General features: G+C 41.8%; 2 protein-coding genes across 4 annotated transcripts in view; one reads left to right on the plus strand and one right to left on the minus strand.

The window, feature by feature from the left end:
* The window catches only part of LOC149713031 (uncharacterized), a 31,650-nt gene extending 8,880 nt beyond the window's left edge, over positions 1-22,770 (plus strand). For both annotated transcript variants that reach the window (XM_089845267.1, XM_089845275.1), the window contains one exon: positions 22,117-22,770. In XM_089845267.1, coding sequence (XP_089701393.1) covers positions 22,117-22,327 — 211 coding nt within the window. In that variant the 3' untranslated portion in view covers positions 22,328-22,770. The remainder of the gene's footprint in view (positions 1-22,116) is intronic.
* LOC149713034 (uncharacterized) lies at positions 131-27,668 on the minus strand. Of its 2 annotated transcripts, XM_089845162.1 has the most exons (16): positions 27,505-27,668; positions 24,926-25,176; positions 21,163-21,322; positions 20,136-20,486; positions 19,376-19,537; positions 18,764-18,910; positions 17,747-18,037; positions 17,110-17,295; positions 15,491-15,808; positions 12,966-13,412; positions 11,948-12,076; positions 10,722-10,844; positions 9,540-9,671; positions 9,332-9,461; positions 2,780-3,027; positions 131-1,958 (listed from the first exon to the last, which is right to left on the minus strand). In XM_089845162.1, exons 1-16 carry the CDS (start codon positions 27,572-27,574, stop codon positions 1,783-1,785), a joined length of 3,321 nt encoding a protein of 1,106 aa, XP_089701288.1. In that variant the 5' UTR covers positions 27,575-27,668; the 3' UTR covers positions 131-1,782. The 2 variants fall into 2 exon arrangements, with proteins under 2 accessions (XP_089701288.1, XP_089701289.1); XM_089845163.1 differs by lacking the exons at positions 131-1,958; positions 2,780-3,027 and adding an exon at positions 5,916-7,786 and having other exon boundaries at positions 27,505-27,667.
* Positions 27,669-27,733: the final 65 nt, after the last annotated feature.

Genomic DNA, 27,733 nt, shown 5'->3' on the forward strand with positions numbered 1-27,733 from the left:
TGACCTTTCAAAACCTGCTGAAAACGGTTTCAAAGTGTCAAGTGTGAACATGGCAAAAGTGATAACCTTCGTTCTTACTATTCCCCCATAGGATTTGTAAGACCCACATGCACCCGTTAAAATACGAGACTTTCTTCAAGTATTAACAGAAAAAAGGCTATTTTAATAGCGTCGATAATAGCTTAATAGAATTACAAGGGCGTTATTTTATAACAGTCATCCAACGTTATTACATAACAGGTTAATTTACAAAAATCACTAATAGCGAATTTCCATTTTACCGCTCCGAGATCGCTCTCGATTTGCTCCGAAATCGACGCTCGGGATAAATGAAATGCGCGTCATTTAGGGAGCTGTTTTACCCTTCGTTTTCTTGGTTTTTCTTTCCCGCCAAAACGTCGAATCTTCTATACTTATTTATCATAATATTCTATTCAATGATCAGTAAATACAAGGGGATTTCGGGTCAAGCACAAACTAAATAGAACGTAAAGGCCTGTCCAGACTGATACATTTTGCGCGTTCGCATCTTCGCTTTGCTTGTTTGCAAGATCGCGCTACAGTCCACATAGTCCTTTTCACCGGTAGAAAGGGGGTAAAATTCTCGAGAGATGAGCATGCGCAGAAAGAATGTTTGTGGTCATAGAAGCGTAAAACTCGTGCCGCCAAACATTGTAACTGCTCATGCGCGGCCATAATTGTGAATAGGTCTATTGGGTTTTCGCTACTTTGCTGCGTCCTCACCTGGCGAGGATGCAAATTTCTCTTGACTAGGTCAAGAATTTCGAGCCTTCGCGAGAAAAGCACCAATGACAGACGAGAGGAAGGGTGGGGCGTGGAGCCGGGCGTCGATTAGTTTCGTTTTTGTCTTTTTTTCACAATGGCGGTAGCAGCGTGTAGCTCAGTGAATAAATATGGACAGCGTAGATGACGCAATGATAGCTCAAATTTCATTGGCTCTCGGAACAGGAAACGCGAAATATTTGCGTGTATCTGAAGTTCTGAACAGTACCGCAAATGTTTTACGTGATCTGTTGCGAAGATGCGAATAGACGAAGGCGCGAAAGCGAGCCTAGTGTGGACAAAGCTTAAGGGACAATCCCGAGAGCGAGCTGATCTCAAAATGGAACAATATATAGTTCAGGGCGCTTTGAGAGCTCTCCCTTGCAGAGTAGTAAATGGAATACGCTGTAACACTTTTAAAAAACGTTGAGAAAAAATCCATACTGGATTCCCCTTCCCAGGGTGAGACAGATCAGAGAAACTCTTACTTCAATCAGAAGTAAGATAAGGGACAAGAAGTAAAGAGCTCTATCATTGGTAATAGATCCTGGCACTAGTGAACAAATTTGAGGTTTTTATGCCGCTTCCATCGCGCCTACACTAGAGAGAAAAAAATCGGTCGAGTTCCAAAAACATTTCCAACCCCCTTTCCCTCAACCTAAAGCCGAGGAACACGGACGTGGGTGCTTGAATCTAGTTCGGCCGTCTACCGCCACGAGCGTCTCACGTTTTGGAGGGAAAACTCAGAAACCGCTACTAGAGGGCCAACCGTTGGTGTCTTATCAAGAATATTCACTTTTGCCAAGTGAAGAATTTGGTTAACTCGATACTTCTAGTCCCTTATCTGGTTTAATAAATGTTATTGTACTGATGAATTGATTATGACACCGCGTTAAAAGCTAGGAATAAAAGAATTCTTCAGCGGCCTTGTACTCCCAAATAAGTGTTGGTCTGATCGGTACCACCCTGTCCGGGGGGGGGGTAACTATAGTGATTGTATTAGAAAGGGTATTGGGAAACAATGATGTCGAGATGAACCAAGTGCTTGGAGATTTGGTCTGACAACCGGCGAAATTGTTTGCGCGAGCTTGGTTGGCTTTGGAATCTGGCTTCCATCAAAATCTCCAAGTTTAACTCCAAGGGACCTTTCATCGGCTTCAGCAAACGCAACACACCTGCAATCGGAGTTAAATTTGACACGTTTTAGTTTTAATTGCCTGAACCAACTTATTTGTGCTGGGAATCTTATCAGATAATTCCTACCAACTAGAATGTTTTACAAAGTCACAAAGGTGCGTTCAAGCGCACCTAGCGAAAAAAACATGTTATTATCAGAATTACATAATACTTCTCTTTGAGAGAAGTGTATGTACCACAAAGCGGAGTAATTGTAACATCATTCTTCCGAGCATCCCTTAACATTTGGAGTGCACAAGGCTACTCAACCGAATCACACACGCAATAAGTAGTTCCCTCATCATTAATCTATTAGCGCTAAACTATTTGCCAAGGCGCGTGTTTTTTGGGTGGATATCTGGGGATTTAGTGTCTAACAGTTATAGAATAGCACAGTGCAATTCCCATCTGAAGTTTGTTGAGGGGAAAGCAAACAAAAGCGGGGAGCCTGGGAAGAATGACGTTACATAACTGAAGTATTAAGAGGATACAGAGCGTCATCCTTCTCCTATTATCCACTTCCGGTTATACATAATTACGTGGCATCGGTTTTTTCGCTAACTTTGAAATTTTAATTGTTATTCAAATTGTAGTATTGGCCCTGGTATTGTTAAAGATTCAGTAACCCAAATTTAAAATGAAACTTGAGCCAATTAAAGTTACTAGCAGACGAACCCTAAAACCACGTGAAACAGACTTAATATTTAGTTAATGGTAAACTTGGCATTAACTTGACATGTTGGTAGTTTTTGAAAGGGCCAACACAGTAAAAAGAAGACCTTTAAGAATTTTGGGAATCATCTTAAAATTTGTCACTTGCCTTGTCCATTTTGTTTGACCAAGTCGAAGTACCCTTGGTCGTTTCCCCGAACGAGGATATAGTTGTCTTTGAAATTGAAGCTGGTTGTGGGAGCGGACAAATGCAGTTTGGAGATGACCATGGGTTGGACGACCTTGGGGACCGAAGGTAAGGCTATGGCTTGGTACGCGATGGTCTGAGTCGGATCCAACAGACAATTCGAGTCCCCAACTACGCATTTCTTGCGACAAGTCCGACCTCGACCCTCCCTGAAATCACAAAGAAAACCAACAAGAACAACAGGCTACGCCCTTAACTTATCCTCGCTTAACAAGCCTCCCTTATTTGAGGCCATAAGACGCCAACCTTACTCCTCCCCTTCAATAGTCACGTTTGAATTGTTAGGCTTAGCTTTAAGATAGGTTTCCATTTAGATTTAGGGTGAGGTTCAAGCTAGGTTTCCATTTAGAAAGGGTGAGGTTCAATGGTAGGTTTCCTTTTAGATTTAGGGTGAGGTTCAAGCTAGGTTTCCATTTAGATAGGGTGAGGTTCAATGGTAGGTTTCCATTTCGATTTAGGGTTTGGTTAGGTTGGGTTGGGGTAGGTTAGTTTATGTTACGTTGGGTTAGGTTGAGTTTGGTTAGGTTAGGTTAGGTTGGGTTGGGTTTGGTTAGGTTAGTTTAGGTTAGTTTATGTTACGTTGGGTTAGGTTGGGTTAGGTTAGGTTAGGTTAGGTTAGGTTAGTTTAGGTTAGTTTAGGTTAGTTTATGTTACGTTGGGGTAGGTTAGGTTGGGATTGGTTAGGTTAGTTTAGGTTAGTTTATGTTACGTTGGGGTAGGTTAGGTTGGGTTTGGTTAGGTTAGGTTATGGTTAGGTTAGGGTTAGGTTAGGTTAGGTTTGGTTGGGTTGGGTTGGGGTAGTTTAGGTTAGGTTAGTTCGGGTTGAGTTGGGGTAGTTTAGGTTAGGTTAGGTTGGGCTGGGTTTTGGTTAGGTTAGGTTAGGGTAGGTTACGTTGGGTTGGGTTAGGGTGCGTTTGGTTACGTTTTGTTATGTTCGTTTGCATAGATCTTAATTCCTGTACGTGTTTGGTCCTTCTCTATTTATTATTGCTTTTGTAGCGGACGGTATGCGTCTATAAGCCTTTGCGTAAGCCAAAGTATTAAACTCTTGTAACTTTTTAAATAATTATTTGCGTCGAAAAATTTTTGCACCATAATTTTTTCATTTTATTTTACATAAAACAAACAGAGACCCGCTACCAGAAGCTATTCTGTAAAATTCCCGAATCAGTAATGTCCTGTGTGATTCTTGTTGTCTCATTAATTCATTCCTAGATCAGTGCCTCTTGGGCCGAATTTGTTATTTTCTGGGGACAGAAATTAACAAATGATAACTGGTAATATCAAAGTGGAGTGCTCGTTGGAAAAGAAGCTAGAGAGAAAGATATTGAGACACATCATGATACTGGGAATAGGGACTTGGCAATTCGGCTTAACTCCACCCTCAGCGACATTATGGTATTTTTTTTACAGATTGAAAGCTATATAAGCCCCTCCTCCTGATATGTTTTTTAACATTAATATAACGTAGTGTGACGTTGCATGACGTAGTACTTCCAAGTCCCTGTACATTGAATGAAGGCAGTTTCATCAACCTCTCCAGTGCACGCTTCACTTCCTGGCTTATTTCTGTTTGGCTTAGGCTAATTTACACTCGATATGCGTTAGGCTAAAATTTATTTATCAATATATCAATGAATACAGAATTGAGGATTTTAATGTATACCCGTGTTCCGTTTGAAATAGGACATCGTTTGCCCAGAAATAGACCATTTCGACGACTAAGAGGTTAAAACTCAGTTTTGAATCTGGTAGTTTGACGCCTGCGCAGTATAGGCGTTTGGTTCCTTAAGAGCGCGCAAAAATGGCGATACATGAGCGGATTTATTGTTGTATTATTAAAAAAACACGCCCTTTGTATGGGGGATCTTATATGTGCAAAGGGATGTTAGGTGAAGCATTTAAACTACTGCGCATGACACAGCGGCCACGCTTCCACCTTTTACTCTGGCTTCTAGTCCCTCTACACACAAAGATCCCCGCTTATATGTTCCGCTACTGAGGCTTGCCCACCCACTGTTTTACCGTCGAAATGGTCTATATCGGGTGGTGGTGGACCGCTTAGTGTTTAAAATGTGAATCAACCTTATTCGCTATCGCCAGCGGAAGTTAGGCTTATCTCGGGATTCGTGGAGGGGAGTAACGGGAAGAAATTCGTCTGTCGTCTGCTACAAAGGCCAAAAATATGTACTACATAGCAGACGACAAACTAATTTCTTTCCGTAACTCCCTTCCATGAATCGTGAGATAAGCCTAATTTCCGTTGGCGATAGAGAATAAGGTTGATTACAAATTCAATAACTTGTTAATTAGTCCATGGATGAAGGATGCGCGTGAAAAACATTCGACGCTCTACAGGATGTGCAACTCCCTATACTTAAAAGTAGACCGGTCGATACTAGCGCCGCCTGGCTACAAGCGCTGGAAACCCTCGCGGGGAAAATAAAGAATACTGGACATGAGAAAAAAACAGATCGTCTGCTAGAAGCAAAACAGTGGGTTTTTCCCTTATGTCCAGTATTTTATTTTTCCCGCGAGGGTTTCCAGCGCTGGTAGCCAGGCGGCGCTAGTATCGACTTGTCTACTTTTTAGTATAGGAAGTTTCACATCACGGGCCCGCGGAATATTTCCCTCTTGGCCTTTCTCTCCTAATAAAAAAAAAAAAAAAAAAAAAGTTTCACATCCTGTTCCTGTTGAGCGTCGAATGTTTTTCACGCGCATCCTTCATCCTTGAAGGAGAGAGTAATGGAGTGGAAACCCCCATACCTTAAGCGTTGCCTTTGTACCCCCACCTACGGCACCATAGTCCTCCCATCATCCCCAGCGGTTAGGTAGGGTCGTGCCGGACGAAATTGTAAAGGACGCTCCCTCTATCTCAAAAATAGAAGCTAGTTCTCATTCAAATAAAATGGCGCTACGCGGCAGCACTTAGCAATCGCCTACGGAAGGGTAGGGGCGTGCGCGAGGTACACTGGGAGAGATATGGTGCCGCAGGTCGCCCATCATCATTTCCAATCCATCTGACTACCTTATCCCTGCTTCATCCATGATTAGTCTATGTAGGCTTTGTTCGTCGTGGTATTCGTCGCCACTCGGCGAGCGGAACGGAAGAAGAATAGTGAATGTTTATGGGGAATTATTGAAATGATGCTTGTGGACAGAATAATGATAAAAGTAAGATTAAAGCTACTACAATTACATAATATATTGTTTGATCTAAAACCTTTGGAAGGCCCGCGAAATAAATCAATAACCAAAAAATAAAATATAGACAAAATGGAATAAAGAAGAGGAGTAGAAAAGTGGTCTCTCTTTGAACGTTTTTACTCTCAGATTCCGGTATTTGGTTGATGTATGAGCCCGATGTTAGGGAGAAAATTCAAAAGTCAGAACTTCCAAAAAATAATTTTGCAAATTCCCTTAGCTTCTACCCCTCTCTTCTTTACATTCTCTTTGATAGAGATGATGGCAAGGATAGTTTTAATCATCTATAGACCGAGTAGCGTTAATAGGCCAAAAATGACGTCAAAGTCCCACTTTTTTGGGGAATGAAATGGGGAACTCGCGTGTTTCCCTTTTATTGGCGCCATTAGTGTCTCCAACTCGGTTCCTAACCTCTAGTTCTATGAACAAAATGAACCATGTGGTTATAAAGCGCCACCCATCGCCATTAAAGGGAAGGTGAAGTGGAAAATCAAGTGATTTTTTTATCGATTCTTCTTCTAATAATAAGACCAGTCTGCATAGTGAAACATCCAAGAAATACAGTCTCCGAATGATTTTAAAATTCAAATTAGGTTCAGATTATAAGGATAATTTGAAATAAGCACCTACGACCAATCGCGTAACTCCCTGCCTTTTTCTTAATAAAATTCTTGTGGCACGCAGACTCCGTGTCGAATGAAATTTATCGCGAGATTTGATATAAATTGCGAGCGATGTGACACTCGTGGCGCGAGACTATAATTTTGTTAACATAAAGGCAGGGCGTTACTTGATTGGTCTGAGGGGTTACTTCAAATTATCCATAAAATCTGAATCTAATTGTAATTTTAAAATCATTCGGAGACTGTATTTCCTGAATGTTTCTTCACTATGCAGACTGGTCTTATAATTAGAAGAATCGATAAAAAAATCACTTGCTTTTCCACTTCACCCTCCCTTTAAGAAGAAACATGGCCCGTTCCCATTAATTCCCCCTCCCAAAAAAAATATGAATTTGACGTCAATTTTGGCCTATTAACATTAACACTACTCGGGCTTAAAAAAAACGAGGGAAAAACTATAACCCCGGTGGACGGGGGAAGATAAGTGAAGGCCAAAAGAGATCCGCTGATGCCATTCTTGAACAGCCGTCAAATGCGGCGGTACAATTTCATTCCGAATTAGTGTAATTTGAGCAGTAATCTTAATTTAATCATTAACAAGGTTGACTTTGGGTGAATTTGCGTGAGATACGTATGCTATGAATTGTCCCTCGTGAAAAATGAAGTCGTGGTTTAGAACTCGTATCTGGTGACGACGATAAATATCTTAGCCAAAGCGCGGCCCGCGAACAGTCCCTGATTGTAAATCTTCATGTGCAGGTCGAGTTCTATTTCTTGGGGTCCCGTCAAACTGCGCAGCATGGCCACCATGGCTTCGTTCTTGGCCGTCCGCCTCAAGTGAAAGTCCGCTTTGGTGGCGGGAAGGACACCCTGAGGTGCGCGCGCACCCTTGAACTCTAGTTCGAAGACGGCGTTGGTAAAGTCGAAACGAGGCCCTCTCATGGTGAACAAGTCAAGGTGGCCCTTGGGCGGCATCCGCATCTTGGAGACCATCGTCAGGTAATTGTGCGACAAGGAACTGGGTTCGTTCAGACAGTCGCTGTCCCCGCGACGACATTGAATGTCCGTCTTCTTGCACCGGCTAAGCGGGAAAGATACACCAAACTACATGGTTGGTACACGGAGTCCCTATCTTAAGAGAAGCAGTAAGCGAGCCAGTTTTTTAGCCACCGCGAACCGATCAGTCCGAGGTGTAATTCAAGGTGAATTTTGGAGAAAAAAAACCCGCTACGGACACAGCAATATGGAATAAACCCCTCCTACCTAGCGTCAGGCCTCTGCCTGTCCAATCAGCTTTAATACCCCACTAGCCTTCTGCGTCATAAAATCCTCCACCTTTTAGGTGTAAATGGGAGGAGACTTCAAGCCCAGCCCTTTTTCTGTTTCGCTATACAACATTTACGAGCAGTGTGGGAAATAAGGCGGTGGCACAGGGCAAATGACCAGTTTAAAAATTAAAACGGAGGGGGGTCAGTGGTCCACTTGACCACTAATAAAATTAAAGGGTAACCAGAGTCCAGACATTATCTCAACTATTTTAATTATCCACTTCTTTAGTTTAGCAGACGACACGTGCCCTGGTCAATGGCCATGGACCAGTTTATTTATTCAATACCAGGGGGGTCGCTGGCCCAATGTCCAGTTTTAAAAAAATCCTTATTTCCCACCCTGTTTACGAGAGGTATTTATGTGGGCGTTTCCATAACCTGTTGACAGTTATCGGTGATCGCCTTTTATTAGTTGCTAACATTCCGTTATCGGTGATCGCGCTTCGTAGCATTGACAAATTGTACAGTGGAAGGCTAGCGCTTACCGCTCCTCTTACAATACAGCCTCCATGGTTGATATCAGTATAATACTACGAGAAATAGGCCTTTTCAAAAGACAGCGGTAAAGTAAAGTCTGGTGTGGTTTATTTGAGACTGAAATAAATCTGGTATGTAGTTCCAAAGGCGTTAGGTATGACTTAAAAAATGTTGGACTGGTAAGGGGTTGTATACGTAACGTGGATATGGAGGGAGAGGTTTGAATAAATGTTACTAAGTCCAACGGGGGAGGGCCATGGAAAGTTTCACGTAACAAATCGTCTTGACGTTGATTATCAGTCAGAACTTTTACTTATGCCTATTAAAGGGAGAGTGAAAAGGAAAATCAAGTGATTTTTTTTATCGATTCTTCTACTAATTATAATACCAATCTGCATAGTGAAACAAATTTTAAAATCATTAGGAGATATTTCTTGGATGTTTCACTATGCTGATTGGTCTTATAATAGGGGCTTGGCAGTACTACGTCATGCAACGTCAGGCTACCTTCCACTAGTGCTAAAAAAACATACCAGGAGGAGCTTATATAGCTTTCATTCTGTTAGAAAAACATACCATGATGGCGCTGGGGGCGGAGTTAAGCCCGAATTGTCAAGCCCCTATTTGTACAAGAATCGATAAAAGAATCACTTTATTTTCCATTTCACCCTCTCTTTAAGGGAATATTTTAGTTGCTAGTTATTTTATCAATCTAAATCGACAGAAAATGGTTGTCTGTCCATTTCATTCATTTCTCCTTAATGAGTCTTTGCTAACCGCGTTTTGAACAAAAGTCGAAGATAACCTTTAATAGATCTTACTTTTTGTGGGCGTTGTCTTTGACGTAGTTGGGTGGGCAGGTCAGATTGTAGCATTTGTATCCTCCCCTGGTGTTAAGGCACGTTTGGTGTTCACCTCCGCAGACGCCTTCCTCGATGCACTCGTTGATATCTGATCACGATTATGTCGTAAAACATTTTAGTATCCACGCGTGTCTAACCGAAGGGATTATGGTCTGTACTTAATTACCTTGGCACGTTCTGGTGTCGCCGCCCAGTCGATAACCTTCGGGACATTGGCAAGCGTACGAACCGGGTTTGTTGACGCAGAAACCGAAGCACAAACTTCCTTTGTCCTTGTACAGCTCACATTCGTCCACGTCTGATTATAATAATTAGTATAACCAAAGTTAATGACTTATACCCTGTGAAGTATAACACTCGGAGCGGATAGACTTGTGTGGTTACAGAGGGGGTTTAGACTGTGTATCCCTCCCTTTGGTCACGCTATTGTAAGAGGGGATACTGTAAGTGCCTAGTAGGGGGATGACACTGAGCTAAGAGATAGAAGGTATGAGGTTTGCATACGTAGTACCAGAAGTAAGATAAGGGACTAGAAGTAAAGTGCTCTAGCATTGGTAATAGATCCTGGCACTGACTAGTGAACAAATTTGAGGATTTTATGCCGCTTCCATCGCGCCTACACTAGAGAGAAAAATATTGGTCGAGTTCCAAAAAATTTCCTATCCCCTTCCCCTCAACCTAAAGCCGCGGAACACGGACGCGGGTGCTTGAATCTAGTTCGGCTGTCTATTGACGCGAGCGTCTCACGTTTTGGAGGGGAAATTCAGAAACCGCTACCAGAGGGCCAACCGTTGGTGTGTTATCAAGAATATTCACTTTTGCCAAGTGACTAATTTGGTTACCTCGATACTTCTAGTCCCTTATCCTACTTCTGGTAGTACTGATACTGCTCTATTCAAAAGCATTTTTATTAGGCAGCGCCACCTATGGAAAGAACTGTGCTTTTGCTGTTTTTAAGATAGGGGCTGATATGCTGTTTGCGCTACTGCACTGTTAGCTAACGTAGCTTTTAAATGTGATCTGCGTGTGGAGTTATCCAATGAGAAAATATCCAAGAAGCGCTGTTTCATTAGAATACGATAGACATTCTGACGAAAGAGATGGCGGTGCATGATAGTGTGTGGTGAGATAAATAAAATTTGGCGTCAACTAATAAACATTCCTAGAGCCAGGGACTATAACCTTCCCACTGTGGGATAATTCTTTCGGGAGTTTAGGTTAGGTAAGGGACTTTCGTCTCCGAATGTCATCGATGGGTACTGTAGAAAGCCTCAAGAGTCTTATACTTCACAGGATGGAAGACATTAACTTCCGGTATAATAATAAAACCGTGTTAAGATTTTGTTACCTTGGCAAGAACGGTTGTCGGCTCCAACGAGAAATCCCGGTTTGCAAGTACATTGGAATGAACCCCAAGTGTTGATGCAATTGTGCTGGCACAAATTCTGACTCTCCAAGCACTCGTCGATATCTTAAATTAAAGTTATAGTGCATACGTCTTAGTTAAATTAATTCGACCCTTAGTAACTTGACAACAACATGCAGTCTTCCCAATGATTTCCGTAATTTTAAATTGGTCTTTAGAAATTAAGGTGTCGTTTCCTATCACGTTATAGATGTAGGGGTTGTTGCTAGGCAATGGATATATATATATATATATATGAACAACTCTAATCTGCACCATCCGTATAACCAAAAGTGTATAGATATAAAAACAAAAAGTACACTTGATTTAGAATTCCCTAGCTGCCTTTGGTTAACTGTAGACGACGCGTAAACTGAAATAAGCAAAGTACGTCCCTCCTCCCGCTCAATTAACCAACCGCCTACAGGAACTAACCAATCAGGTAAAAGAGCCAATTGACGGAAATAGCTCTAAATAAAGTAGTACATGGTGCAGGCGATCCAAACTTGTTAAATTTTGGGTACTTTATGAGCCTTGTTTCCCGTGCCACGGTCGGGAAGGTAATGATACGGAGAAGGGGGTCGACACTATTTTGGGTTAGGGCCTTTGGCTGTAGACGGCATAAGCAAGCTAGCCTCCTCCCACTCAATTAACCGCCTACAGAAACTAACCAATCAGAGACGAGCCAATTGAAGGAAATAGCTTTATAGAAAGTAGTACATGATGATGGCGATCCAAATTAACGTTAATTTGTGGTACTAGAGCTAGCATCCGCTACTATATTTAGCCTATTCACGCCTTGTTCACTGTGCCATGGTCGGGAAGATACGCAGAGGGGGTTCGGCACTATTCTGGGATAAGGGAGTTGGGGCTTCTCATTTTACACACGGCGCGAGCACGTTTCGACTAAGTATACTTTAGGTTTTATCTATATACTTTTGATATAACGCTCTCCTTCTATGGTGTTCATATCTATTGGTTCTCCCCCTCCCGAAGGGGTTTATTGCAACTTTTGATTCCCGACTAAATTAAATAATCAACTTGGGTTTGAAAGGCAAATCGTGTTTTGATGTGAAAATGACGAAGAACAGTCCTTCCACGGATTTGATCGAGAGTGGCGCTTATTGTTGTCAAGTTACTGGTAATACGAGTGCAAGGTATATTTTTACCTTCGCAAGTTTGACTGTTGATGGCCTTTCTGAATCCGGTTTTGCAATGGCAGATGTACGAACCAGCCGTGTTCTGGCATTCGGAATTAATGGAACATACACCGCGGTGTCGACTACATTCGTCGATATCTGTAACAAAGTGAAATTGATCAAACCGTCGAAATTGAAGCGGCAATTTTTAAATAGAAGTTGATTGCGCTTAAAAATTAGGGATTGCCGTCTTCTTGCAGACTTGCACAAAGTAATATTAATGCTATTGAGGCAGTCGATCGCAGCGCCATTTCAAAACTGCGTCATCAACACAGTCAATTTTAAGCTGGGGTTGAAGTTGGAACGCCCCAAAATAAGAGACGCATTATGGCGCCAATTTCCAAAGTCTGTAACGCTTGTTTTTGGTTTGTTGACTCTAAGACCATTAACAACCCTCGGGACTCGCAACGCGATAAGATCCTAGTATTGAAATTTCCGCGTCTAGGAGTTACGGCTGTTTTCGCGACAAGGGTGTCACCAAGCGGCAATGGATAGAAACATATAGGGTGTACAGAACTTCCGGTTCCGGACATCGCTTAAAAAAAGAAATAAGATCGTCTTCTTCTAAATTCGGAGGCCGAGGCCGCAACGGTTTAATGTACAATTATGATAAAATAGCAAAATAACATATCGCTAAAGTAGTTAAAAAAAATATGTTCACGTTAACATTTTCATTTTCATCTCCTTCGTCGTGATCAGCCATTTTTAAATACCAAAGAGGAACCTGTAAACCGGAAATTCGGTACCCCCTAAAAGTTTCCTCAATATACCGCAAGGGTCGCTAGGATCGCGCGTAACAGAAAACCATGAAAAGTAGAAAGCTTGCGTTGCGAGTCCAGGGGGTGGTTAATGGTCTGCGGTTGACTACAAGGATAAATGACTAACGGCGTCCCATTTTTTGGACGAGTTAGTTTTAAGCGAGTCGCCTTCCGAGGGAGGGCAATCTCGAGTGATTAAGCGCGGCGTATACATTTAAAATGTTGTTTACCTTCGCAATTTCTGTCTGCGTTGAGCGTGTAGCCAACGGGACACTCGCACGTGTATCCTCCCGGTCTATTCTTGCAGATTTGGTTGCGCGCGCACTCGTGCGTCCCATTCTCGCATTCGTTGATGTCGACGCAGTCGGTGCCGTAAGCGTTTGGTTCGTAGCCTCCGCCGCAACTGATCGTGCTCTGACACCGGAACGAACCCGGTGTATTAAGACATCTCTGATTGGCTCGGCAAGGGTTGGTCAGACATTCGTTGATGTCCGAGCATCGACCAGACGCGTCCAATTCCATTCCGGGAGCGCAGTTAATCGGGTGGCAGATGCCGTCGGACAATAGGCGTTCGCCTTCGGGGCAAGTGACGCGATCGCAGCGGAAGGATCCTTCGGTGTTGCGGCACACAAAGTCGCGACCGCACGTGTTTGGATTCAAAGTGCATTCGTCGTCGTCTAGAAAAGATATCGTTACATGTTGAAAATTGAATCTTAAAAATCAGTAAATCAAACAATAAGTTCAAAGGGTTTCACGAAATGGCCAGACAACACATTTTTCAATACCATCATAACTTTATCATGCCTCTAAGTAGAGATATGGCTGCTACTCCTATGGCAATAGTGTTTGTCTGGCTCCCTTCAATACAAAATTGTACTGCCTAGCCTAGCCTAGCCTAGCCTAGCGTTTCTTTTATCCCTTTTAGAATTTTTCAGGACTGAAACCTTGAAGGAGAGAGTAATGGAGTGGAAACCCCCATACCTTAAGCGTTGGCTTTGTACCCCCACCTACGGCACCATAGTCCTCCCATCATCCCCAGCGGTTAGGTAGGGTCGTGCCGGACGAAATTGTAAAGGACGCTCCCTCTATCTCAAAAATAGAAGCTAGTTCTAATTCAAATAAAATGGCGCTACGCGGCAGCACTTAGCAATCGCCTACGGAAGGGTAGGGGCGTGCGCGAGGTACACTGGGAGAGATATGGTGCCGCAGGTCGCCCATCATCATTTCCAATCCATCTGGCTCCCTTATCCCTGCTGAAACCGCCTCTATCTCACCAGAGAGAGAGAGAGAGAGATTTGGGGTTGCTTAAGTAAAATTTGTTCCCCCCCCAATGCCTGCCTATACGAAACGTAAAAATCTCCTTTATTCCATTGGATGATTTTTTCACGTGACCCATTTAGTAATCGTCTCGACCGTTTGGTGGCTGCACCGCGACAGGAATTTCAAAATTTTCTCTCTTCGGATCTTAGCGCTATACGAGTTCTGACGTCACAGTAGCCTGCGGAAGATGCCCAGTTGTAACCCATATTTGTGCACTTAGAAGCATGATAAACTTATGATACCATTAACCGAACTTCGAATAATGTAAAGGTTATCAACAAGGAGGATGTATAAGAGGGGTAGACTCGTTCTGGAAAGGGGGGAGGTTAAAAAAGGAGGCAGATACCGCATACAGTGGGGCGCGACTTTGACGCCGAAGCCCTTGGTAAAGACACAAGTTGTTGGAAACTGGGTAAATTCGAAATTATAAAGAAGCTCATGAGGCCAGAGCAAGGGGGCTCGAACGCATGCGCGTGAATGTAAGTTCTCTTCCCGTGAGGGGGTAGCGGTAACCATGGTAACCGGGCAACGACACAGTACCGTTTTAGAAACTGGGGACTACTTTGTGCATTTTGTCTGTCTCCCCTCTTATACATTCTCCTTGTTATCAATAAGTAAAAGTGTTGACTGATACTCAACATCCAACCCCAAATTGCTTTGCCCTAGGAAGCTGAACACTAGCATTATATGGACGGGTCTCTTAAGCTCTCGCAAATTTTGAAATATATTTCTATTTTGTGTTCTATTTCCAAAAGGTTTGAATCAAAAATTTATAGACTACTATTCCTTTAACCATAAGTTGATAAGATATGTTCCGTAAGTAAGACTACACTGCCTATACTTCGTAATGCTAGAGACTTAATGAGAGCTAGTTCGAGAACGACGCCAGAATTGATTACACTCGGTTTTGCAGTCCATCCTCCTATTTAGTCTGTACTAAGCCTTTGACAGTGCCACACTTGGGGGCGTTGCTTTACAAGAATCTATGACCTACGTCACTTCGTGACAAGCTCTCAGTTACCAGTGACAAACTTACGGAATATAACTTATGAATTTATGCTTCAACGTATTGGGTTCTTATTATTAACTAACTCGCCATGAGATATTATCATAAGTAATATAATAACCATAAGTGTGACACTTCTGCTCAGTATTCTTAATACATTATGTTCCGTATAACAAATTTTTGGGTGTAAGTTCAAAGGTCAAATACGCACTATATTTATACCAGCATAAGTAACATAATTTAATAAGTACGATACGAACTCTTCTCCGTAATGCTAAATTTGTTAGGAAATGAAGGTACAACCAGGGGTACGAACTCTAACTTCCAATATTACTTTTTGATGGGGAAATCGTGTTGAACGCAGCTTCATTTTTAACCCTGGCTTAATATCGTACTTATTGGTGTTAAGTTACTTATGGTCTAACTGACCTTCGCAAAGTCCGGTTTGATGGTTGAGCGTATATCCGGTTCCACAGTCTGTCATGCGCACGCAGACGTAAGAACCAACCGTGTTGTCGCATCTTTGGGAGCTTTCGCAATTGTGCAGTTTCAACTGGCACTCGTTCAAGTCTTCGCATCGTCTGCTGTAGGCGTTCCGACGGTATCCTCTGGGGCATGGGGCGTTCAGGGGCGAACCGGGGTTATCTAATCCTTCGTTTGAAACGCACCGGAAGCTGGCCACCACGTTCTGGCACGTTTCCGTCGCCGGGTTGCAGTTGTGACGGTTTTCGGCGCATTCATCAATGTCTCGAAAAGAAATACCGCAATTAACGTTTAAACAATCGCTTGCCATGATATAAACCCTTTTAGCTGATTTTGTAAAGTATTCCCTTACTGTGTCCTGTAATTTTTCCTGATTAGTTAGTTGTCAATGTTAGGTGTGTGTTTGTTAACAATGTTGTTTATTATAAACAAGTCAACTTTTCAGGACAATCTTTTATAGGGAGGGTGAAATGAAAAATCAAGTGATTTTTTTTTATCGATTCTTCTACTAATTATAAGACCAGTCTGCATAGTGAAACATTAAAGGAAATACCAGCTCCGTATGATTTTAAAATTCAAATTAGGTTCAGATTTTAAGGATAATTTGAATGAAACCCCTCCGACCAATCGCATAACGCCCTTGCCTTCCAGTTAGCAAAATTTCCGTTGTACATCTTGCGCTCAAATTTTATCAAATCTCGCGCTAAATTTCATGCAGCATGGAGCGTGCAACGGGAATTTTGTTAATAAAAAGGCAGATCGTTACGCTATTGGTCGGAGGTGCTTATTTCAAATTTTTCATACAATCTGAACCTAATGTCATTTTTAAAATCATTCGGGGGATTTCCTGGGTGTTTCACTGTTGTGATTGGTTTTACAATTAGTAGAAGAAACGATAAAAATCACTTGATTTTTTTTTCATTTCACGCTCCCTTTTTACTACTGATTGTAAACTTTAGCATTGGAATGTTTCGCCTTAATATAAACCAAAACATTTCCCCACTGAAATCAAATTTTTTAACATTGCTAAAATCTTAAAGTTCTCTTTTTTGTCTCATTTTTAAAATCCTGACTTTTCCCTGACCTTTTTGACCTATGCAATTTTCCCTGACCTTTTTGACCTATGCAATTTTCCCTGACCTTTTTGACCTATGCAATTTTCCCTGACCTTTTTGACCTATGCAATTTTCCCTGACCTTTTTGACCTATGCAAATTTCCCTGACCTTTTTGACCTATGCAAATTTCCCTGACCTTTTTGACCTATGCAATTTTCCCTGACCTTTTTGACCTATGCAAATTTCCCTGACCTTTTTGACCTATGCAAATTTCCCTGACCTTTTTGACCTATGCAAATTTCCCTGACCTTTTTGACCTATGCAAATTTCCCTGACCTTTTTGACCTATGCAATTTTCCCTGACCTTTTTGACCTATGCAAATTTCCCTGACCTTTTTGACCTATGCAAATTTCCCTGACCTTTTTGACCTATGCAAATTTCCCTGACCTTTTTGACCTATGCAAATTTCTCTGAACTTTTGCAGCCCCACGTGTTCTTAAATGCTTACCAACACATTTTCGGCTGTTGGGGTCTAGTTTCATTCCATTGGGGCAGATTTTAGCCCCGCTATTTTGTGATCCGCCTCCCAGAGCTCCTTTCCTAGTTTTGAGACAATCGAAACCGCCCACAGTGTTGACGCAAATCGCCTCGTCTAGTTTGCAAGAATGCAGACCTTCCGCGCATTCATCAACGTCTGAAAATAACACCAGCAACACGTCACGTTAATAATGCTACCTTTTAAAATTATCGGGGCATTAACTAGATTGTTTTGTTTCGACACACAAACATGAAGTTAGTATGTACAATTTTAGAAATCATCTATAAACACGCTTCGCAAATATCTACAAAATTTTGAGTGTGAACAGAACTTTTTTGGAAAGGTACTGAAATAACAGTTCTTATAATGAGGGAGAAAGACCACGTGACGTAACGTCAATATTGTAATGTAAATTGAACTGACAAAGCTGGCAAAGTTTCAATATTAAGAGGTGTAACGTCGCGTCAATTTTACTTGTAGCGAAAACGGTATTATAAGCATTGTACAACTTTCGTAACCGTCTATAAACGTGCTTAGCAAATATCAGTAAACGTTTCAGTGCAAACGGAACTCGTGAGGGATACTTAAACGAAGTAATTTTTCAAACCTCTGCAATTTCCATCAGTGTCGGCTCGGAATCCGGCGGGACAATTGAGGTCGTTGGTGTTCTGGGCGGGGACACACTTGTAGGTGCCCATGGTGTTGATGCAGGTTTCGCCTCTCGGGCAAACATTGTCTCTATCGGCGCACTCGTCAAAGTCCAAGCATTGTTTCTGCAAAGTGTCGTAGACGAATCCTTCACCGCATACCGGGTTGCACGCGTAACCACCGATCGTGTTCACGCATTCCTCTGTCCCTTCCGCGCATGCGTCAATATTCTCCAAACACTCATCGACGTCTGTAGGAGAAAACAGAGCTTATTTTGTAATATAGGGATGTAATGACCTTAGGGGAATACATTTAATTCATTTACGTTACAACACCCACGCACAAACCATTATTATTGGCTCATGAAGTTTAGTCTAGTGTCAGTGGTTTCTATGCGTGAATTTGAGTCATTTTGCCACAAGGGACACCTTTAATTAGCATTCTCTTAGGTGCATCAACATTAGATCATAAGATATGTTCCATAAGTTTGTCGCTGCTTACTGCATGAGGGCTTGTGGTGAAGTGAGAGAGGTGAAATGTCATAGATTCAGGGTAAAGCGACGCCTGGTGAGGCGCTGCCGAGGGGGTAGACACTTGAGAACTCAGGTTTACAATATGTCTTGAACTCAATGTAATGTCAAACCTGAATTGTGAGTTTCGAAGACTTTGAACTCAATGCACTGTCAAAGCGGAACTCTTTAGAACTCAGGTGTACACAGAGATCCAAATCGTCTACCCCCTCGGGCGCTGCTATCAAAGGCTTAGTACACAGACTAAAAAGGAAGATGGACTGCAATTTTACGGAGTGTAGTCTGCAATTCTCGCTTGTCGTTCTCGAACTAGCTCTCAATAAGTCTCTAGCATTACGAAGTATATGACGTGTAGTCATACTTATGGAAGGAACATATCTTATAAACTTATGGTATCAATTAATGGGGTCAATCATAACAACTCGTTTAGGCTACTGGCTATTTACCTTCGCAGGTGCGTCCATTGTGATTCCTCTTGTATCCGGCTGGACATTCCTTCAGTTCCCTCAACTGGCAATGATAGCCTCCGAATGAGTTGATGCAAATCTCGCTTGGATTGCAGTTATGCGAACCCTCGGCGCATTCGTCCACGTCTGTAAAAAATTACCATGAAATTCGGTCGAGTTTAATATTTTTCATCTTGAATGTCATTTGGTGATAATACAACTCCAAGGGAACAAATTTCTTTCTATACCCCCCCCCCCTCTCACTGGAACCATTTTCCAGTGCTGATCAGCGTGGAAAACGCTGCGTCTCAGTTTTGCTGAGCTGAGCTTTAAAGGGACTGTAAAGAAGGCATCGGCGGGTGAGTAAAAATAATTTGAAATACGTCAGAGGCACGTAACCTAGGAGAAGCGTGGTTCAAAGAAGCTTAGTTCGTTTTATTTAAAAAACTACCACTTCATGGAATTGGCGCTGCAATCTCACGAAAAACAAGGACTCCATGAGGAGCCTTTGTATCTTGGCATCACGTCTGTGACGTATTTCAAATAATTTTTGCCCGCCCACCGATGCCTTCTTTACAGTACCTTTTCTGTCTTCTTGGGCTTTTAACTTACCATCGCAGTCTCGTAAAGGATGATACTTGAAGCCGGCCGGACATTGCTTAATCGGGTTGTTCCCAAAATTGTCTTGGACGCAGACGAAAGATCCGACTGTATTTGTGCAAGATTGACCGCGAGCCAAGCAGTTATGAGTTCCCAAAGCGCATTCGTCAATGTCTGAAATAAAAGTTTTAGAGGTAAAAATGACGACTGTTTTCAGGAAATCTCTTAAGGCAAGAATGAAATGGTCAGGCTAACATCAACGTTAAATAATTTACATTGTTAAAATTACATCAAAGTCATTAACCGTGCTTCCAATTAATTTTACAAAATTGAAGTTTAAAGCAACAGGCGCTATATATGTAACGAAGGTTTGGACGTGCTGACAAGAAACGAACGAAATACTCATTTTCAGGATTTAAATCTCGAGATTTTAAATCCTGAAGATGAATATTTTCTTCGTCTCTTGTCAGCGCGTAGTAAGCTACTTAACTTAGACAAATAGGATTGCGAGTGTTGGCAACCGAAGCTAGAACAGAGCATATACCGAATAATAAGAATAAGCTGTCGTTCGAGATAGGGAGTTGCCTATCCTGTAGCGTGAAAACAAATTTCCTCACGCGCATTCTTTATCCACGATTTTAAGACTGTCGAGGGGATTCTTAAAGATAACGTGTAATTCTTCTGCACATTCAAAGGTGTACACCAATGACGCTGAGTGACTGTCCCACTCGGATTTAAAGTGTTTAATGGAAAGGCGACTAAAGTATTGTACCTTCGCAAGTCCTTTTAGAGGCGTTGTAGAAAGCTCCTGGTGGACATCTGCCATCGGCGTTGACGGGAACCAGCGGTCTCTTGTCAAAATGGTCAACGTTGTTCCCGATCTTACGGAGTTCACCTTCGTTCTCTACGCAAAGGTACCCTCCCCGGGAGTTCAGGCAGCTCTCGGTCAAGGGGTCGCAGGAATCCAGTTTCTCTTGGCATTCGTCGACGTCCTCGCATTTGAAGCCGTTCGAGTGCAGTTTGTAACCCGGTTCGCAACCGCATTGCACCGAACTTCCCCCGTAGTCCGTGCAAGAGTGACTGCAAGGATTGTCCGAAAGACAACGGTTCTGAGCCGGACCCACTGCCGGTAAAAACCAAAGAGAGACTAAATTAATACTCGCTTTAGCCACTCTAGAAACAATGGTTCTAAAATTCCTATCAAATCCTATACTTTTGAAGCTATTCCCCTATATTTTCATAAAATATCCTTTAAAATTCAATTCGTTTAACCAGAAGGGGATAATTGAAGAAGGATGACACTCTGTGTCCTCTTAATACTTTAGCTACGTAACATGATTCTTCCCAGGTTGACTCACAATTTCTCGTTTGCTCTCCCGCTCATCAAACTTCAGATGGGCATCGCACCGTGCTAGGGTCAATTCTATAATTGTTTGGCACTAAATCCTCAACAATCAAGTAGGCCCAAACCTTGTCTTGACGTGGGACAAAAATCCACAAGCGCATGCGCCTTGGCAAATAGTTAAGCAGTGCTAATAGAGTAGTGATGAGGGGGATTTATTTATCGCGTATGTGATTCGTTTTAGTAATCCTGTGCACAGTGCACTCCAAACGTAAAATGTTGTTGTGAAGAATCGTGTTACAATTACCCCACTTTGTGGTACATACACTTCTCTCGAAGAAAAGTATTATATACTTCTGATTTAACCCATTCACATTTCATTTCATTTAATATCCAATTTTCTTTTGCCAAGCCTAATTTTCTAATTATTTTAGTAGCGATTAATTAATTTAATTACGTGGGTATTTTTCGAAAGATCCGCTTCTTTCGTTCTTGGCATCCGAGCAACAGGAGTAGAAGGCTTCGTCCCAAGGTGCACTGAACGAGAATCCACGGAAAAAGCAATCTTCGCCCACTTGGCCCACTTTACGACCCAGTTTGCATCCTTCGCAACAATCCTGTACAGACAAAACCATTCAATTGTCAAACCTTAGAATGAAAAACTATACGCGATGGATTCCTACAATTCTACGAGGTCACATTTTGACCCTTTGGCGAATTACCAACAAGCCATGTTAAATTAGGTTTAGCACCAACTAAGAAAGTAGTCGGACCCACGTTGTTTTAGGTTAGTGTTCTAGGAATTTTAATCGACTTCGGTTCATTCTTAACCCAGAGGCCGTCAAGAGAGTTTGGGAGCCCCCGTCAAGACAGTAGAGTTTGGAGAAGTTTGTCAAGACGTGGCCGACTCCCCTAAGTACGGGCCCAGGGGGGAACTGGTCCAACTAACCCTTCCCCCCACGCCCTTGACGTGTGGGTAGAAATAATTTGAATTACGACACAGGCACCACGTGACGCAGAGATACAAGGACTCCACATGGAGTAGGACTGGATGCACCTAGTTCTTTTTTATTACCAATCTGGGACTATGTTAAATTGACGCTTAAGAGTAATAGTTTACCGCCTTTGGAACCAAATCTCTGTTTGGTAGTTGCTAAAGTATCCCCTTTTATTAGCTGACGTGTGTCACGTGGCAATCACTTAAGAATCGCGGTTAGGTACGGTGCTTAAAATATCATAATAATGTCAAGTGCTTAATGTGATTCATAATCTGACCGATTCAGATAAGAAAGTTAAGAAGCGAACGAACCAATGCACTTCTTTCTTATCTCTCTTTCATTCTTTAATTATTAAAATTTGGGACAATTATTTATTTCCGCTTGTAATAGACCATTCCATTAAATACTTGCAGAGAGACCAACACACAGGCCGGAGGAAGCCATCGGAGGTTATTTCACTTACGCCATCGGAGGGGCAACGCCAGACAGAGCCAGAGTTCAGTACAAGCGGAGGGAGGCAAGCCGACCTGTACTGTCTCCAGCGAAAGGAAACCCAAGATGCGACCCCGCCCCTGTGGTGTTTGCTTCTCTACTGGCATAAAAGGGAGGGTGAAATCTATATAAATCAAAGTCCTGACTGACAGACTGACTGATAATCAACGCCCAGACCAAACCGCTTGCCCTAGAAGGCTGAAAATTTGAAGGAACGTTACTCATAAGTTGTAGGCGCGTACTAAGAAAGATTTCCCCCCAATCCGCCGCCATGTTAAAAAATGGCGCCCAGAAATGTAAAAAAATCTTCTCTATGCAACTGAGTCCGCGCGTTTCAACCGATTTCACAAATATTTAGTACACTGGTTTCCTTTCACCTATAGACGGGCTGAATGGTCTTTTTGGTTTGATTTGTTGCCATCTTTTTAAATGACGGCCAGAAATTTAAAAACTCTTCTTTATGGAATAATGTCCGCCTGAAAAGTAATAAAAAATGCATCCCTAGGGGCTGACGGGCAACGCCGAGTGCCTTCGCTGCACCTAGGGTGCTACAAAAATATTAGTCGTCAGTAAAATCTACCCATTCTTTATATCATTTTGATGGAAGTTCTTATTACACGCGAGCGACGCCGCGGGTAACAGCTAGTGGAAAATAAAGTGAGTTTCTCCGAATGATTTTAAAATTACAATTAGTTTGAAATTCCACAGATAAGTTTAAACAAGTACCTCCGACCAATCGCGTAACACCCTTCCCTATTGTTAACAAAATACTCGTGGCACGCGGACTCAATGTCCAATGAAATTTATGGCGAGATTTGACACAGTTTGCACGCGATGTGCCACAATCGTGGCGCGAGACATGGAGCGTGCAACTAGAATTTTGTTAACAAAAAGGCAGGGCGTTACGCGATTGGTTGGAGTTACTTATTTAAAAAATTATCCATTAAATTTCAAACTAATTGTAGTTTTAAAATCATTCGGAGCTGGTATTTCCTTTGATGTTTCACTATGCAGATTGGTCTTATAATTAGTAGAAAGATCGATTAAAAAATCATTTGTTTTTCCTTTTCACTCTCCCTTTTAATGGGATGGTCTATAATATCAGGAGTTCATAATAGCCCGAAGTACGAAACTGGTTAAAAAGCCCGTAACAACAAAGTTTCGCTGTAAAGCTCAGCGGATTCATACACCGCTTAACTCCCAAAGAAATAGTTACCCCATTTTTTAGCGCCCACGCGCATTAACTTACACACTTCCAGTTTAGCACTATTTTTATCTTGTGATTTTGAGAGCGAAAATGCCTCACGTCTGCTTCTGGCGGAACGGTGTAAATTAAGCCTTGGCTAAGAAGTTGGCTTATAGTCGGGGTTTCTAGTTTTCTACAAAACGTTTAAACGATCGTCAATGATGTTTTGTTGTAATATGTGTGAGTGAAAATTCCGTGGTTAAATTAAAATGGTTTGGAAAAATTTATTCCCAGTATCTTTAATATAAGAATTGCAACGTGTTTCTATGTCCACCATATCGCCATTTTTCTTTTCGACGGAGGTCCCAGCCAACGGAAGTTTTGGAACGAAAACCAAGGAGCATAGATGCCACTACGATATACTGTAAGGTTGTATGTCCATAAACACGCTAATCCATTCTATGCGCAACGACAGAATCTTGTTGTTCGCGATTTTTACCATTAGCTCTATGCCCAGTTTCATACTTCCCCCCCGAAGGGGGGTTATTATGAACTCCTGATAATATGAAACATCGGCACCTAACCTATAACCAAAAGCAAATAGAAATCACCTTGAAAGTGAACAATGCGCACTGGGAAGGTTAATGAAAGAATTCCTTTAGTCTCTTCTCAGTAACATTATCACAAGGGAATAAAAAGGGGAAGGGAAACATCTTACTACATTGGGTGAAAGCGACTTGGACGAAAATTGTCCCTAGATGACGGCACCTTTAACTTTCCCACTGACTTTGCCCGCTGCATTGTTCGATCAAGGAGGATGTATAAGAGGGGAGACTCGGAGTCAGACAAAATGCGCAAAGTAGTCTCCCGTTCCTAAAACGGTACTGTGCCGTTTCCCGGTTATCATGGTTACCGCTACCCCCCTCACATCAAGAGAGCGTACATTCTCGCGCAACGCGTTCAAGCATCTTTGCTCTAGCCTCATGAGCTTCTTTATAATTTCGAATTTCCCCAGTTTCCAACGACTTGCGCGTCGAAGTTGCGCCCCACTCTATTCGGTATCTGCCTCGTTTTTTTCTGTTTTTTTTTACCTATACCTTTCTCTCCTCTAATACATCCTCCTTGGTTGATTCCGTTTCATAACGTTACCTTGCACAATTTGCAATTGAATAAATGCAGATTATCCTCTGAACTGTTATATACACGTGCCCCCCCCCCCTCGCAAAATTAACCGTCACAATGGCGACAGAAGCTCGTTAGCCAATCAGGGTTAACGTTGGGGAATTTGAGCACGTTTGTTGCTAGAAGTTTTTAGAGCTCCCTCAGTTGTGACGTCAGTACCTAGGTAAAACGTCACGGGCTTAGCTTTGGCAGTGGGCGGAAATGGGCAAATAGCATGGGTGACGTCACACTAAGGCTTCTGAGATAGCTCTATTCTTGCAGAAATGTTTACCCTTGACCGAGGGGCAATGATGGTGAATGACATGATTGTCCCTATTTACTGTTAATTAACTTTGTGTCTTTGGGCCGTTTGAGCGTCTTACTTTGTGGGCTTCGCCTCCGATGGTAGGCAGCGTGGCGCAGTCTCCGTTAGCCTTGGCCGTGCTCTTCCCCGTTTGACAAACGCTGTTTCGTTGCGATCTGAGGCAGCAAATGCTAAAGGAAGCCGAGCAGAGTTCTTGGTCTTCAGGACTGACTTCGGAGAAGGTGGCCGGAGTCTCGCAGCCCGGGTGACTCGACGCGTAACTGTCCCCCAAGTAACAGCATTTCTCGATCGCCAAGTGAATGAAACCCCCTGTAAAACAATCCAAACAAATTGGTCAGCAACTTTGGTATGGCTTTTGTAAATCCGCCTTGTCCAGTGGTCTGATACAGCTCCTACGAAATTCAATACTTTCGGTGCTAAGGCTCGAGGGATAGGGTCATGAAGCCACCAGGGCTTGGGTGGGAACCAGCGTGGGAAATAAGGCGGTGGCACAGGGCAAATGACCAGTTTAAATATTGCCTGAACCAGTTTATAAATTAAATCGGAGGGGGTCAGTGGTCCACTTGTCCACTAATAAAATTCATGAGTCCCGACATTAATTCAAATATTTTAATTATCCACTTCTAAAGTTTAGCGCCCTGGTCAATGGTCAAGGACCAGTTTATTTATTCCAAGCCAGGGGGGGTCGCTGGCCCAATGTCAAGTTTAAAAAAATCCTTATTTCCCACCCTGGGTCACTACGAACCCCTTCATTGGTACAAGATAGTAGTGACAATGAGAGTGGACGAAGCGGGAGAGGGAATATACAGTATACAAACGGAAATAATGTCCCTGATATTTTCCTGAAATTCTTTCATTGCTGAGACAGTTGCAAAAAGAGCAAATGCCTAGAAATGAGAATATCATATCTAATATTTTCGTTAAAATTTTTGACATTTTGAAAAATGCCCTGAAACTGGGCCAAATGTCAGAAAAACGTCTGGGACGTTAAAATCTTTGATATTTTAAAAAGATTTATTGCTTTTAATTATGGTAAAATAATATTTCTGTTGGAATTCTGAATGAATTACCCCCTCGACAGAGTCGACACTAATAATTGAGTATAGAACTAATTTTGTATGTACAACCAGGAATGTACAGAAGGACATTTCAGTCATTTTAAAATATCGGGAAAATATGCAAAATATCCGATATGATAATATGACGATATTTTCAAATCGTACTTACGATTTTATTAAATATCGTGTTGAACCACTTATTACAAATAATTTCGTATAAAATCCATTAAAGTCCCATATTTGTTGACATACACTAACTTTCTCATATAATAGTTGTTGGGTTAACTTAGCAAAGTAAATAATTGACGTCAAGCGTATGAGACGAATGATTTTTGCTCGATCTACTTCCCCCTGGACACGTGAATTAATTACGTATTTTAACAAAATCCTTCATTTCTTGTCGCAAGTAAATATCGATTTTTTTAACCGATCTTAGGTTAACGTTAGAGATGGCCGATACCATGCTTAACCCGATACCGGTGCAAACACGAACCGATACCGATATTTACTCACTATGATCCAAAACCCGATACCGATAATTTTATTAGTACAGTGCCATTTATATATGCATTAAAAATACTAAAAAATAATTATAGAGTAGTTTTATGAATTATACTACTAACTTTACTAAGTAAAATGTTTAAGGGTGTACTTCCAATATAATATCACGGCTTATTGACATTCATAAAAATGAAATATTATCACCATCAATACATTACTGAAAGACCTAAAAAATGTCAAGTACCTCTAAACATTGTACTTAGTAGTATAATTCACGAAATTACTCTTTAAATTATTTCCTAGCATTTTTAATACATATGTAAATGGCACTGTCATACTAAAAATATCGGTATCCGTTGAAGTATCGGGTTTTGGATCATAGTCAGTAAATATCGGTATCGGGTTAAGCCTGGTATCGGCCATCCCTAGTTTAAGGTGTTTAAAATTTCAATAGAGTTTCCTCAACGTTTAATATTTTCCAATAATTATATCAGAAATTGAACCGAGAGATTTTGGAGATAATAAAGTTAGGTTAAGTCAAGGTAATATGGCTTTAGCGCCGAAATGATTATTTTGTTATAAGTTAATATTATCGAGGAATCAATTGGTGAAACCAGAAGTATATAATACTTCTCTTCGAGAGAAGTGTACCACTAAGCGGGGTAAGTGTAACGTCACTCTTCCCAACATCGGAAGATTTAGAGCAAGGTTACTAAACCGAATCACATACACGATAAATAGTTCCCTCATCTTTACTCTATTAGCGTTTAAATATTTGGCAAGACGCGCTTGTGTATTTCTGTCCCACGTCATGGCGAGGTTTGTGGGATGATTGCTGGGGATTTAGTGCCAAACAACTATAGAATTCACCTTACGGTGCGATGCCCATTTGTAGTTTGATGAGCGGGAAAGCAAACTAAAAGGGTGAGCCTGGGAAGAATGACGTTACATAACTAAAGCATTAAGAGGATACAGAGTGTCATCCTTCTTCTATTATCCCCTTCTGGTGAAACTAATTTTTCTATCGAAGCATTATATTAAATAATATTCCCATTTAAAAGTAAATATATATGCTTACCTTGAGCGGTGTTAAGCGCAAGTACCAGTAGGTTAGCGAGGACTAGAATGACTCTAGTCCTAGAGTCCATCGTATCTTGTTAAACCAACTTAAGTGAACGCCGAACAAACCTTTGCCCAACTTTGAATATATATTCCGAACCCGAAACGCAAAATTCTACGGAATGGCATTAACAAGCTAGAGTTGCGTTTAAAGGAAATGCGATGCTATCGTAAGTAACGTACTAACC

Source organism: Phalangium opilio, unplaced genomic scaffold (genome assembly GCF_054372755.1).
Source record: "Phalangium opilio isolate 3A_F unplaced genomic scaffold, DU_Popi_V2 ptg000009l_1, whole genome shotgun sequence".
NCBI classification, from domain to species: Eukaryota; Metazoa; Arthropoda; class Arachnida; order Opiliones; family Phalangiidae; genus Phalangium; species Phalangium opilio.